This window comes from Myotis yumanensis, unplaced genomic scaffold (assembly GCF_028538775.1).
Source record: "Myotis yumanensis isolate MYYU_CA2020_CCGP unplaced genomic scaffold, mMyoYum1.0.hap1 SCAF_5, whole genome shotgun sequence".
Classification (NCBI taxonomy): domain Eukaryota; kingdom Metazoa; phylum Chordata; class Mammalia; order Chiroptera; family Vespertilionidae; genus Myotis; species Myotis yumanensis.
In genome coordinates this window covers 63528862-63544300 of record NW_027223756.1, presented here as the reverse complement: position 1 = coordinate 63544300, position 15439 = coordinate 63528862, and the positions used below count along the sequence as shown (strand labels likewise).

The following is a 15439-nucleotide window of genomic DNA, read 5'->3' as shown; positions in this document are numbered from 1 at the left end:
ATATTGTATTCATATAGACAACTACAGTGGAGTCTTAACCATTTGAACTCCAAAATCTCAGTTTTTAAAATAGATCTTTTAATACCACAAGTTTGGAGCAAGAAGACCAAGAATTCTGTTTACTCTGCTGTTCCATTCTCTGTTTAACCCACTGTAGTTAGGCTCCCTTCCCCACCCTTTCTGTTTTCTCTTACTTGACCTCCTTACTAGGCAGCACTGACACAAATAACTTCTTCCTTGTTGAAACACTTTCTTGACTTGGCTTTTAAGATCACCTTCTCTTGGCTTTCCTTATTTTACTGGCCTCTCCTCCTGTCACCTTGCTTATCTTCTTCCTGTTCTCTAAATTTGGAGGCTCTGGGGCTCAGTGTTGGGTCTTTCTACATTTTCTCCATGGTGACTGTATCCAGTCACATGGTTTTAACTACCTTTTCTGACTCCCAGAATCATATGTTCGCCTGCTTATTCAGTACTTCTCCAAAGTCTAGTAGGCATCTTATTGTAAGAATTCTGACTTGGACATTTTTAAGTTTCAGAGGTTAAGTAGTTTACCCAATGTCAGACAACTATTAAGTAGTCAGGCTGGGGTTTGCTTATAGGCACTGTGGCTCCAACACTAAGGGACACATTTCCTCTAAGACAAAGCAGAAACATACTAAGTAATATTTTAGTTTATTAAAATCAAATTGTTTTATAATTGGTACCTACCGGAAAACTGTATGTCCATCTAGAAGCAAATAGAATTGGACCTTCATTTTTTAAAAATTCTAATGATTTCTTAAAACAGTGAAAAGGCCCGGCTAGTGTGGCTCAGTGGTTGAGTGTCGATCTTTGAACCAAGAGGTCAAGGTTCCATTCCAAGTCAGGGCAAATGCCTGGGTTGTGGGCTCGATTCCCCCAGTGTGAGGCATGCAGGAGGCAGCCAATCACTGATTTTCTGTCATCATTGATGTTTCTATCTCTCCCTCTCCCTTCCTCTCTAAAATCAATAAAAAATATATTTTAAAAAATAAATAATAAATTTTAAAAAACAGTGAAAAAAATGAGAAAGAACCCTAGATTATCATTATAACCTAGGAGTAGGATAAACCATGCTATAGCACAGGGTTGGGGTACCTTTTTCTGCCAAGGGCCATTTGGATATTTATAACATCATTCATGGGCCATACAAAATTATCAATTTTAAAATGCCTGCTATATTTGGTCAAACATTTAATTAAATCACCCCTAATGTCTTGGCAAGGCCAGACCAAAAGATTTTTCCCAGCATTTTATGGCCTGTGGGCCAGACGTTCCCCACCCCTGATAGTGACAAAAAATTAAAAACTTACAAGAGACAAACCTTTTTGAACTATATAAAATGTAAACACATATGTATATCAAAAGATACTGTGAAGTCTGTGGATAAACAGTAAATTGGGGGGAGGAGGAATTGACTATCTGGAATAGCAAAGAGCACTTATATATATTGACAAGAAAAAAGACAACACATTTTACAATAGCTAAGATTTGGAAACAGCCTAAGTGCCCATCAGCAGATGAGTGGATTAAAAAACTGTGGTACATATGCATAATGGAATACTACGTTGCTATAAAAATGAAAGAACTCTTACCATTCATAGCAGCATGGATGGACATGGAGAGCATTATGCTAAGCGAAATAAGCCAGTCAGAGAAAGATAAATATTACGTGATCTCACTCATTTGTGGAATATAATAAACAACATAAACTGATGAACAAAAGTAGACCCAGAGACATAGAAGCATCAAACAGACCATCAAACCTCAGAGGGAAGGCAGGGGAGGGTGTGAGAAGGTGGGTAAGTGATCAACCAAAGGACTTGTATGTATGCAGATAAGCATAACCAATGGACACAGACAGTAAGCAGGTGAGAGCATGTGCTTGGGGGTGGGGGCGGCTGGGGAGAGGTCAATGAGGGGAGGAGACATATGTAATACTTTCAATAATAAAGAATTTTAATTTTAAAAAAATAGTCACAAGGATGTAAAGTACAGCATAGGGAATATAGTAAATAATCCTATATAATAAAAGGCTAATATGCTAAGTGGCCGGTTATCTGTTCAACCAATCAAAGTGTAATATGCTAATGATATACTCAGGCTGCTCAACTGCTTGCTATGACATGCACTGACCACCAGGGGGCAGACCCTCCAACCAGCAGGTTAGCTTGCTGCTGGGGTCCAGCCAATCAGGACTGAGCGAGATGGGCTGAACACGCCCTGGAGCCCTCCAGCAGTCCCTTCCCTGCTGGCCAACCTCCCACATCCCCCCCCCAGCCCCAATCATGCATTGGTGAGATCTCTTGGCCTGGCCTGCGTTCTCTCGCAATCCAGGATCCCTTGGGGGATGTCGAAAAGCCAGTTTCTGCCAGATCCCAGGGACCCCACTGGGGCATGGATTTGTGTACCGGGCCTCTAGTCTATATATATATATAGACAAGTGACCAGAACGACCGGTCACTATGACACACACTGTGCGGCCAACCGCCCACGGCCCCTTCCCCCGCTCTGCCAATCCTGCCCTGATCAGCCCCCATCGGGGCAGGCTGGCCAGACCCCATCTGTGTACAAATTCATGCACCAGGCCTCTAGTATTATAACTATGTATGGTACAAATGGGTACTTTAAATATCTGGGGATCACTTTGTAAAGTATATGATTGTCTAACAACTATTCTATACACTTAACTCTAATACAAAGAATGTTGAATATAACTAGTTAAAAAATAAAATTTAGAAGAAACCAAGATGGCAGCATAGGTAAACACCGGAAATTGCTGCCTCGAACAACCACTTCAAAAATACAACTAAAGACAAAAAGGACATCATCCAGAACCACAGGAAGGCTGGCTGAGTGGAAATTCTACAACTAGAAGGAAAGAGAGAAGCACACTGAGACTCAGAGGAGGTGTGGAAGTAAAGTGCAGAGGTACAGAGGCGCACGTGAAAAGTGCTGGCAACTGAGGATGCGGTTGTCTTTTTCAATCGGGAGGGAGTCTGAAGCTCCCGACTGCTCTGAACTCCAGTTCCGAGAGAGTCTCTGGGGACCCAGACTCATACGGGGAGAAACTGGACTGTCTGGCATCAGTCAGAACTTGAGGGCGGCTTTCTCTCAGAGGTGCTTGCAGCGATTACTGGGACACTGAGACTTGGGGCCTCTTAGGGTAGGACTGAGAAGTAGCCATAGCTTCTAGCTCCACCCTGTTGATCCCCTGAGACCCCGCCCCACCCAAGCTGTGCCCAGAGGCTTTTGCATATGAAAGGCCTGGCCCTTTGCAATCTGAAAATTACCTAACAAACTGCAGCTGGGTCAGAGAGACCCAGAACTTCCAAAAAAAGGCCCAAGGCCCCACAGCAACTTGCATTGCTTCACAGCTGGGCCTCATCTGGGCACCTCCAAACCCCAAACAAAGAAGAGGAATCTGTAGATCTCTCCATAGCTCCTGCTGGGTAGCCTCAGGCAGAGGCTAAATTAGCACCTCCTTAGAGACCCAAGAGCCAGTGTACCCAGAGGTCAGAGTGGGACTATCCAGATTACAACTCCTCAGATCCATAAGGGACACACTCAGGGGGCAGACTCAGTGAGCACCAAAGCCCCACTGAAGCAAGTCTTGCCCCAGAAGGGTGTCTCCAGCACAGAAGTTCTCCCACTGCAGACACAGCTGATTCTCACAGCCAATTGGCCTGGAGGCCAATTCCTCCCAGTGATACCAACAACAATCAAGACTTAACTACAACAAGACAGTGCACACAGCCCACAAAGGTAATTGGGGAGGCTGAGCCACTGGGCCCTATAGGACACCTAGCACAGAAAGCCACTCTATCAACACAGGGAAGCATAAAAAATGGGGGTGACAAAGAAACAGGTCACAAATGACAGAAATGGAGGAAAGCAAACTACTGGATATAGAGTTCAAAACCACACTTATGAGGTTTTTCAAGAATTCTCTAGAAACCGCCGATAAATTGAGTGAGACCTTCAAGGTTATGAAAAAGGACCAACTAGAAATTAAGCATACACTGACTGAAATAAAGAATATTTTACAGAGTTCCAACAGCAGACTAGAGGATCGCAAGAATCAAGTCAAAGATTTGAAATATGAAGAAGCAAAAAACACCCAACTGGAAAAACAAAAAGAAAAAAGAATCCAAAAATATGAAGATAGTGTAAGGAGCCTCTGGGACAACTTCAAGCGTACCAACATCCGAATTATGGGGGTGCCAGAAGAAGAGAGAGAGCAAGATATTGAAAACCTATTTGAAGAAATAATGACAGAGAACTTCCCCTACCTGGTCAAAGAAATAGACTTACAAGTCCAGGAAGCACAGAGAACCCCAAACAAAAGGAATCCAAATCCACACCAAGACACATCATAATTAAAATGCCAAGAGCAAAAGACAAAGAGAGAATCTTAAAAGCAGCAAGAGAAAGACAGTCAGTTACTTACAAGGGAGTACCCATATGACTGTCACTGATTTCTCAACAGAAACTTTGCAGGCCAGAAGGGAGTGGCAAGAAATATTCAAAGTGATGAATGCCAAGAACCTACAACCAAGATTACTTTATCCAGCAAAGCTATCATTCAGAATTGAAGGTCAGATAAAGAGCTTCACAGATAAGGAAAAGCTAAAGGCGTTCATCACCACCAAACCAGTATTATATGAAATGCTGAAAGGTATCCTTTAAGAAGAGGAAGAAGAAGAAAAAGGTAAAGATACAAATTATGAACCACAAATACAAATCTATCAACAAGTGAATCTAAAAATCAAGTGAATAATCTGATGAACAGAATAAACTGGTGAATATAATAGAATCAGGGGCATAGAAAGGGAGTGGACTGACAATTCTCGAGGGGTTTGGGGGGTGCGAGAAGAGACTGGACAAAAATCGTACACCTATGGATGAGGACAGTGGTGGGGGGTGGGGGGGTAAGGGCAGAGGGTGGTGTGGGAACCGGGTGGAGGGGAGCTATGGGGGGGAAAAAGAGGAACAACTGTAATAATCTGAACAATAAATATTTAATAAAAAAAGAAAAAAAATATAAGAGAGCAAAAGAGATAAGATTTTAATCATATGCCGAAACCGGTTTGGCTCAGTGGATAGAGCGTTGGCCTGCGGACTCAAAGGTCCCAGGTTCGATTCTGGTCAAGGGCATGTACCTGGGTTGCGGGCACATCCCCAGTAGGAGATGTGCAGGAGGCAGCTCATCTATGTTTCTCTCTCATCGATGTTTCTGACTCTCTATCTCTCTCCCTCTCTGCAAAAAATCAATAAAATATATTTTAAAAAAAAAAGATTTTAATCATAGCTTTTTCCCCTTTGGAAAAAAAAACATTTGTTTTACAATATACATTCAGCAATACAGAACAAGTAAAATTAAAGTGAAAAAGGCAACTAGCTGACAGATATATTTAGTGTGATTCTATTAGAAGGATATAAATAGGCTCTTTTTTATTCATGGAAATTTTCTGCCATGAAAATTTCACAAGAAAACTATTATTTTTTGCTGTAAATGATGGGATTGGGAAGTCAGGAATAGTGGGGACATGGCCTTTCACTTTTTGCTTTATATTTTTAGATAATTTAGATAATATTTGCTGTCTTAATTCTTACAAACTTAACTGTCCAATCAAGTACTTTTGAAGTAAAATAGAAAAGTATCACAAAGACACAAAATATACTATTAAATTTAAATCAGATTCCCCTTATAACAGTACTGAATTTTACTTCAAATATATATGCATTGTCTCTACTATACTGAATCATAATTCAATTCAAAATTGACCAGGATGTGAATATTTTTTAGATTATCAAATGTTGCAATTTAACATTTTTATTTTTTAGACAACATTTGAGAGAGGACTAGAACTACATGCCAAAGTTACAATTTTTGCAGAGGGTTGCCATGGACATCTCGCCAAGCAACTGTATAAGAAGTTCGATTTGAGGGCCAATTGTGAACCCCAAACCTATGGAATTGGACTGAAGGAGGTATCCTGGCTTGTCTTTGTAATTTTTTATGTTGAAATATGGGATTTTAAATTCATTGTATTATAATGTAATTATAATGTTGATTTAATTTTACAGTTATATTTTTCATTGACTTGAAATGTTATGACTGAAAATATTTGGGATATTTTTCAAAGGGCTAGAAAATATTACAGTCAAAATTCATTGTTATCTAAATTGCATCTATATGTTGTAATTGTTTTATCAAATATTGCTGAAGTCTTGAACTTGAAAATATTTGTTAACATTGATTTTTTTTAATTGTAATGCCATCTCCCATAATAGTATTAGACCTGCTATTCATATGCTAGTTATAGGATGACTACATCCTACAAGAATTTTTCATTCAAAACTGTAATGTGAAGATAACTTCATTTATGAAACTTAAACTCAGTCCTGGTATATTGACATGAAACCTAAAATTTAGTTAGGTTAAGTGTTGTGTATTTTCTCAATTTATCCAATCACTAGACTATTTTTTCACTTTAAGTGTATCTATAATAATAAAAGCATAATATGCTAATGAGACCGGACTTTCTTCCCGACGTCCTTCCAGATGAAGCCTGGGCTTCGAGGGAAGCCCGGGTCCCAGGTGCCAGAGGGAAGCTGGTGCCAGCAGCTGGGGGAAGGAAGGCCTACTCTTTCATGAATTTCATGCATCGGGCCTCTAGTTAGAATCTAAAAGTTTCATTATATCCTTTTGTTTAAATTTATTTTTAGGGTAAAGCTCAGAAAGGTTTAGATTCATTATGTTGTGAATAAGGGTTTAATTGTTTTGGTAGATTGTACGTATTACCTGCTTTTTAGACGATGTCTTAGATGGAAATTGTTTAAAATTTAAACTTACCATTCTAAAAGTAGGATGAATCATTTGCTTAATTTGAGGAGGGGGCTGTGCAAGAAAAAGTAAAATATTTTATTGAAGAGTAACAGAGTCTACAGTACCAGATCTTAGGTGTACAGTTCAGTTAATTTTTATAAGGTTAACACACCCATATTACCACCACCCAGATTAAGACATAGAATATTACAAAAACCCCAAAAGTTTCCCTCATCTCTTCTGGGGTGTTTCCTAGAATCATACGAAAGTCTTATTGATTTGAACATCTTAATGTCTAAAAGTGTTCATAACATTTCTGACCTTTCTCTTTACTCTGATTCATCATGCTGCAGTTTGATATCATTTTCTTTGACATTTGAAGTACTTTTTTTATGTTTCTCTTGTTACAGTTTTTTACTTGTAATTTTCATAAATAAGACAAACTTGGCAAGTTTTATACATTGTAGTGACATAAAAATTTAAATAATACTCTAGGACTTTTTTTTTAAAGCTATGGCTTATTGATGAAAAGAAGTGGAAACCTGGGAGAGTAGATCACACTGTCGGCTGGCCCTTGGACAGACACACTTATGGAGGCTCTTTCCTGTATCATTTAAATGAAGGGGAACCCCTGGTGGCTCTTGGTTTTGTGGTAAGTTATACGTCCGTTATGGAGAGTTCTGTTAGTCACTGGATCATCAAGGTTATAAAACAAGGGTTTTGAATATGAGGAATGTAAAATGCTTTACTTAAAGCTTATGTTCTAATGCAGCGGTTCTCAACCTGTGGGGCGCGACTCCTTTGGGGGTCAAACGACCCTTTCACAGGGGTCGCCTAAGACCATTGGAAAACACATATATAATTACATATTGTTTTTGTGATTAATCACTATGCTTTAATTATGTTCGATTTGTAACAATGAAATTGGGTGTCACCACAACATGAGGAACTGTATTAAAGGGTCGCGGCATTAGGAAGGTTGAGAACCACTGTTCTAATGTAATCAGCATGTAAAGTGCTTATGGTTATTAGAGACATTAGTCTACTTAACACACATAGCTTTCCTAATAGTAGCTACTATGTGTCAGGCACTGCTAGATATTTCACTGAGAATTCTTAAGTTTCATAAAATCCTATGAAGTAGGTATAGCCTTTTTTACTAATGGGAAGTCCAAACAAGTTAAACTACTTTCCCAAATAGATCTATTAAATGACAGAGGCAGTTACACACTTCAAAGCCCATTATGACATGCTGCCCCTGAAAATTTAGTCAGCACTGGGTTTGAACTTACAACTTTTTAAAAACATGAGCATTTTCTCCTTTTTGGCCACTTATACCTTTAGTAAATTACATCTTGAACATCATAAGGAACAGAAAAATTGCGAATTTCTGCACCTTAGAATTGGTGGCAGTTTATTGTGTAATGTCATGATTAAACCTGCATATGAACCATTGTTAAACTTATGTGCTTTTTGAAATCCAGACAAGTTGCAGCAGCACCATCTTTGTGTAGTTATTCTAGTGACTTAATCTTTTCAAATCATAAAAGGCTTTGTTATTAATTTCAGCACTACAGTAATGCCTTTAAAATGTAACCTTTAATATTTCTTGTCCTCTTTTTTCTAAGTGTGATTACATCCTGTTCATTTTTGCCTCAGTAGTACTGCATATAGCTTATGTATTTGTAGAGTTGGTATTGATAACTGAATAATTATTACAATTCCTTTTATAGAAACACAATGTGAGGGACATTTACCTACAAATATTTTTCTAATATGGACTTTGCTATATAGAGCATAGTGATTTATTAATATGTTCCAAATATTTAAAGTTTTTCTGATTATAAACACAAGGTATTCTTTGTTTACCCTTTCTTTTCCAAACATTTTATTTAGTTATTTATTTAAATTTAGGTTACAGTATATATTTCTCTTAAGTACTTTGAGTATAAGAAATTTAATGTACATGTTTTCTGATAAAAATTACTCACATTTTAGCTTGACATAATTTGAAATAAAAAATGTCTAATTGCATAAATATATCAAATTTAATTATAAAAATTTTAAGGTTGGTCTGGACTATCAAAATCCATACCTGAGTCCATTTAGAGAGTTCCAGAGGTGGAAACACCATCCTAGCGTTCAGCCAACATTGGAAGGTGGAAAAAGGATTGCGTATGGAGCCAGAGCTCTCAATGAAGGTGGCTTTCAGGTAAGTTTCCCATCTTTTTTATTCTTTATTTATGTATTATAAATCCAACATTGAAAATATAATGTTATAAATTTAAAGAATAGAAAATCACTTCATAGGAAAAAATTTAGGTAATTCAGCAAGTCACCTAGTATTTATAAGACTGCGTCACACTGTAGTTAAATAAATTACACCATGAATTTAAAGAATATATTGGCTTGCCCTAACCGGTTTGGCTCAGTGGATAGGGCGTTGGCCTGCGGACCGAAAGGTCCCGGGTTCGATTCCGGTCAAGGGCGTGTACCTTGGTTGCAGGCACATCCCCAGTAGGTGTGCAGGAGGCAGCTGATCGATGTTTCTCTCTCATTGATGTTTCTAACTCTCTATCCCTCTCCCTTCCTCTCTGTAAAAAATCAATAAAATATTTTTTTTTTTTAAAAAAGAATATATTGACTTCACTGGCTTTTTTTGTTTGTTTTTTAACCAGAAAGGTAAAACTATGTGACCCAAGATATTTTTCTTTATCCTTTTTTATAGTATTGTTTATATATATATATATATATATATATATATATATATTTTATTTATTTATTTTTTTTTTCCTTGAGAAAGGAAAGGAGAGGGAGAGATAGAAACATCAATAATGAGAATCATTGATTGGCTGCCTCCCACATACCCCGCACTGTGTATGGCGCTCACAAAAGAACCTGGGCATGTGCCCTGGGTTCAACCACTGAGCCATACTTGTTGGGCCTTTTATTCTTTAGCTGCCAGGAAATTCCAAGGCAAATACTAGGTTTTTTTATATTCAATAGCACATACACATTGCCATTTTAAATCATCTGCCTTGTGTGCGTCAACATCTCAGATGGTTTTTAGGAAAAAAACCTAAACTTTTTACTTAAATTTTCCGATTTAAATAGTCAAAGATTCAGAAACTTATTTTCAGTTAGTTTTAAAGACCATAAAAGCAATAATTTGGAACATTGTTTTATTTTTATTGATCTAACACATATTACATGACTATTTTCATTGTCCTTCAGTCTATACCCAGAACTCACCTTTTTCTGATAGGTTTCTAATTATTTGTAGTCCTAGTTTAATGAATGCTCCAGAATACAGCATTTCTGAGTGAACTTTTCCTTGTTCCAGCACGCCCCCTACTGGGGATGGAGCTCACAGTGCAACCTGGGCATGTGCCCTGACCAGGCTCAACCACTGCTCAACCCAGTTCCTTAACAAAATGCCCAGTGCCGTAACACTGTCCACACAGGGGATCCTCCCAGAACTTAAAAACACACATTTTCATTGTGCCATACGATTTTTTTTTAGGATTTAAGCACCAATTTGGAAGAACTTGCACTAACAATCCACATCCTGTCTTCTAGTTCTTGAATCAAATTTAGTGTTAACAAGATCACAGCCTTGAAAAGTGCTGTCATTATCCAAGTTTTTAGCCATTATCTGGTTTCAGCTAATGGCATTCCGGAAAGTCCTTTACCCATACTGTCTGCTCTGTGATCCTGATGTGATGCTCTTGCGTTTGGTCCAAGAGAACTACAGTCATAAATTCATTCCCACATGTATTGTAAAAGGATGGGGACCTTGATCTCCTTCTTACCAGCATTCTTCTACCGCATTTTGCTTCTCACCACCTTGCCTTTACAGCAGTGGTTCTCAACTTTTTGGCCCTTTAAATACAGTTCCTCATGTTGTGACCCAACCATAAAATTATTTTCGTTGCTACTTCATAAATGTAATGTTGCTACTGTTATGAATCATAATGTAAATATCTGATATGCAAGATGGTCTTAGGCGACTCCTGTGAAAGGGTCCGCCAGCCAAAGGGGTCGCGACCCACAGATTGAGAACCGCTGCCTTACAGTTAGAATTCTCTAATTAAAGGGACCTGTGTGGCCACAGATTGGTCATCATGTCTTCCTGCAGCTGATGGCAGTTGTTTCCCCGTTAATCACCTGTCCTCTGAGTCACTTTCAGCACCATCAGCCAAACTTTACCACCCACCACTTTCTCAACAAAGACAATGGCTTCCTTCAGGAAACCCATAGAGAAGAAAAAATGCAGGAGGAATGAACAACTCTGCCTTTCCTCTCTCCTTTCCTTTTCAAACTATAGATTATAGTACATTTTCCCATGCAAACAACCTGTAATTTAGGTGCCACATTATGGGGTCTATATAGGCTTTTATTGGCTAACCCAAAAATATCATCAGCCTTTATTACATTGTTCTTTATCAATAATGTATATTGAGGCCCAAACAACTATCTTGGGGGGGGGGGGGGGGGGAATTCACGTTATTCTCAATTAAAATGTTATTTAAGGTAATAGCTAATTGTGATGCCATGATTAGAACCTATGTTTCCATCCCTAGATATCAAAGTAAAATAAAAAGTGTATACAGAGGTAAGGTACCATCCTTTGTATATCATGTTACCATGATGTAAAAGCAGATCACAATTTAGATAGTAGTCATTCAGGTTTAGGGAATATTTTTCACTATGACGCAAGTTTACATGAAAACATTTTATTTAAATGTGAACCCTCTGGTCTTAAATCTGCTTCATATAGGTTAGTCATGGGGAGGGAGAAGGAAAAATTTGTAATAGAAAAATGGTAATAATTCTAATCCTCATTCATTGGGAAGGGGAAAAAACTGCCCTTGCTCTGTTTTTTTTTTCCCCTTCAGTATATTCATTTTCTTTTTTTTTTAAAGAAATGTTTCTCTACATCTTTAAATTTATTTAAGAGGCTATAATGTGGAGTGGTCAGTTTTCCATGTTAAATTTGAGCTAACAATACACTTTAAATGTTTCTTTCCTCAGTCTATACCAAAACTCACTTTTCCTGGTGGTTTACTAATTGGTTGTAGTCCTGGTTTCATGAATGTTCCCAAGATCAAAGGTACTCACACAGCAATGAAAAGTGGAGTTTTGGCAGCAGAATCTATTTTTAATCAACTAACTAGTGAAAATCTCCAATCAAAGACGATAGGTAAGAACTTCCTATTTATTTAAAGTATAGAAATTTGTTAGGTTTTTCACTGAAACATTGATTTCAAGTTGGTGAGTACTGCATTACATTACACACATATAATATACACAGTAAGATATCTCGCAAATACCAAAGTGTCTTGTCTGAAAACAGAAGAGCTGTGCAAACTACAGAATCCAGCACCATCCTTGGCAGGGTTGGCAAGCACCAGCATTTATGACACTTCTACTGTAGTGGAGAGGAACAGCTAGCACTTAAGCCTCAGTAAACCCTTAGTCTAAAAAGACCTTCTAATGACTCTCCACTTTTCTCAGAGTAAAAGCCAAAGTTCCCTCACCCCTCTGACTTCACCTTTTTACTCTTGTTCCAGTCGTATGGGCTTCCTCACTGACAGGAACGTGTCAAGCATGCTTCCTTCTCTTGTCCTTGCTCATGGCCAACTCTCTCCTTCCTTCACCTTTGTCAAATACCTCTCATAGTGAATCCAATTGATTTGCAACACACAGCACTCTCAACACGCCCCACTTCACACGAAGTTTTTTTCTATAATTTTTTCCCATCTTTGATACACTATATAATTTATCAACTTAGTCTTTGTCTCCTGCCTCTTGGAAGGAAAACCTGATTATGCCTTCGGATCTTTGTAAGAAGGGAGGCCTAGGGTGTGGGAGAAGAAGGAGATAAAGTAGAACAGAAACAGCAAGGTGGAGGGTGATGGTTGAGTAGTGGAACATTTTTCTGATTTTCTTGCCAAGTGTCTTTCCTTTTTGGACCAACTTGTCATGTAAACATAATACCGCACATAGAAAGTACTGGAGCAAGTACATCACCAAAAACTAGGTTAGGGATTAAAGCCTGAAGGAGAGAAGTGGAGCCAGAATAGGAAATAAAGACTGGAAGGAACATAGTCACTGCCTGGCTGATGTGGATACGGGGTTGAGTATCGACCCGTGAACCAGATCCCAGTTTGATTCTGGGTCACGGCACATGCCAGGTCATGGGCTAGATCCCCAGTAGAGGGCTTGCAGGAGGCAGTCGATCAATGATTCTCATCATTGAACTTTCTCTCTCTCTTTCCTTCTCTCTGAAATCAATAAAAACATTTTAAAAAGAACAGTCATTATGTAATTCACAAACGTTTATAAGAACCACTTTGTCCCATTAAGTATTAAATGCATGCACCAAGTTTTAGGTATTGTTATAATTTCCTAGGGCTGCCACAACTAAGTACCACAAACTGGGTAGCTTAAAACAACATTTGAATTTTACAGGCTAGCAGTTTGAAATTAAGGTGTTGACAGGACCATACTCTCAGTGTAGTCTCTGGGTGAATCCTTTCTTGCCTCTCAAGCTTCTGAAAGCCTCCGGCATTCACTTGGTTTGTGATAGAATTAACTCCAATCTCTTCCTCCATCTTTACCTATCTTCTGCTTGTCTGTGCCCCATTAGGACCCCAGTCTGGATTAAGGGCTCCGTTTACTCCAGTATGACCTCATCTTCACTATTACATTTGCAACAACCCCATTCTGATCCATTCTTAAATACTGGGAGGTTTAGACTTTAAAATGTGTCTTGCGGGGTAGGTTGGGGGGGGGGGGGGGCAAAATTCAACCCCTAACAGAAGTGTTTCATTGATCAATTATAATTTTTTTTTTTACTTTTATAGGAAGCATAAACTCTTTATCTCAAGCTTCCTTTTCAGGTTCCCTAATTTTAAAACTTAACTTTCCATGCTACCAATATAAGAAATCAAATTTAGATGCTGCCAACATTTATAAATGAAACATTCTTTGTGTGTTCTTGTGACCACCTGTTTTTTAAATTTAAGATCCACTCATCAGATATTTCAGAAACAAAATACCTTGATCAAGTATTTTATACTTCTTGAGGCAATTTCACACTTAACATTTCGTATTTTTAATAAAAGGACTCCATGTAACTGAGTATGAGGACAATTTGAAGAAATCATGGGTGTGGAAAGAGCTATATTCTGTTAGAAATATAAGACCCTCCTGCCATGGATTCCTGGGTTTATATGGAGGGATGATTTACACTGGAATCTTTTACTGGATACTTAGAGGAATGGAACCATGGACTCTAAAACATAAAGGTAATAACAACATATTTGAGTGTGTTATAATCATTAAAAACTCATGAATGGAATCCATTAAGTAGCTGAGAAAGTTATCTTTTTTATTACTTTGTTTTAAATTTGCTTCAGTCTCTTTAAGTGAACAGCGTATCATTGTTATGAGGGTAAAGTCTTATTTCTTTGGTATATTTTCAAGTTTTATATAAGTTTTTTTTTAAGTACTTTAAAATTAGTGGTGTATATTTATTTAAAATCTTCCTCAAAACTTTTGAAGGTTCTGATTCTGATCGGCTCAAGCCAGCCAAGGATTGCACACCTATTGAGTATCCGAAACCTGATGGACAGATTAGTTTTGACCTTTTGTCATCTGTGGCTCTGAGTGGTACTAATCATGAACATGACCAGCCAGCACATTTAACCTTAAAGGATGACAGTATACCTGTAAATAGAAATCTGTCAATATATGATGGGCCCGAGCAGCGCTTCTGCCCTGCAGGTCAGTACTGTGATTTCCATTCATTCCTGTTTGCTTTAAACATGTACGAAATATGTCTCCATTGCTTGGAAATTATAAATGACTCCTATATTCAGCTTTTTTAAGAAAACATTATTTTATGGTTCTTACTCTAGCAATGTTAAAATAATAGGATTTCTTTTGAAGCCTAATTCAGAGGACATTTCTCAAGAGGTCTTTCTGTGTCTACCCTCGGACCAGGATAAGGCCCACAGAACATCAAAGAATACCTCTTTCCACATTCACATAACTTTTAAAAAAATGTTATGGTTGCATGCACACATACACACATGCACGGACAGTATATATGTAGATGCTAAAATACCGAGCTATAGCCACATTCAACTCAAGAAAATGGTCCCAAATTTGAAATTCATCATGATTACTGTATCTTTTAGTGCTGAGTTTTTAACTACAATTATAAAATAGTAACTGAGTCTCAAATGATACATTAAAATAGTGTTCAGCTGTGTAAAAATTAGTACACTTGTGGAGAGGGACCAGAATGTCTGAGGGCAGGGACTTTGACTGTCTTTTGACTTTATTTTAATCACTTCTGTCATAATACCAGGTTATAAACAGGATTAAGACTGGCTCTGTTGTTGTTGTTTTTCAGCTACAGTACCATATAGCACATTATATATACAGAATTGTAACTCAAAAGCAGCCAAGATCTTTGTAATATGCTCTATGGGTAAACATTCTGAAAAAAACTTTCAAGGTTTCTGTAGCTACTATTTCCAGGACTTCAATTTCTATTTTTGAATTTTGAAAGTTGAA

General features: G+C 37.9%; 1 protein-coding gene across 1 annotated transcript in view; it reads left to right on the top strand.

The window, feature by feature from the left end:
• The window catches only part of ETFDH (electron transfer flavoprotein dehydrogenase), a 33304-nt gene that overhangs the window by 15866 nt on the left and 1999 nt on the right, over nt 1–15439 (top strand). Inside the window, exons 7-12 of the mRNA XM_070415400.1 lie at nt 5866–6012; nt 7362–7502; nt 8919–9062; nt 11885–12053; nt 13981–14163; nt 14420–14641. Coding sequence (XP_070271501.1) covers nt 5866–6012; nt 7362–7502; nt 8919–9062; nt 11885–12053; nt 13981–14163; nt 14420–14641 — 1006 coding nt within the window. The remainder of the gene's footprint in view (nt 1–5865; nt 6013–7361; nt 7503–8918; nt 9063–11884; nt 12054–13980; nt 14164–14419; nt 14642–15439) is intronic.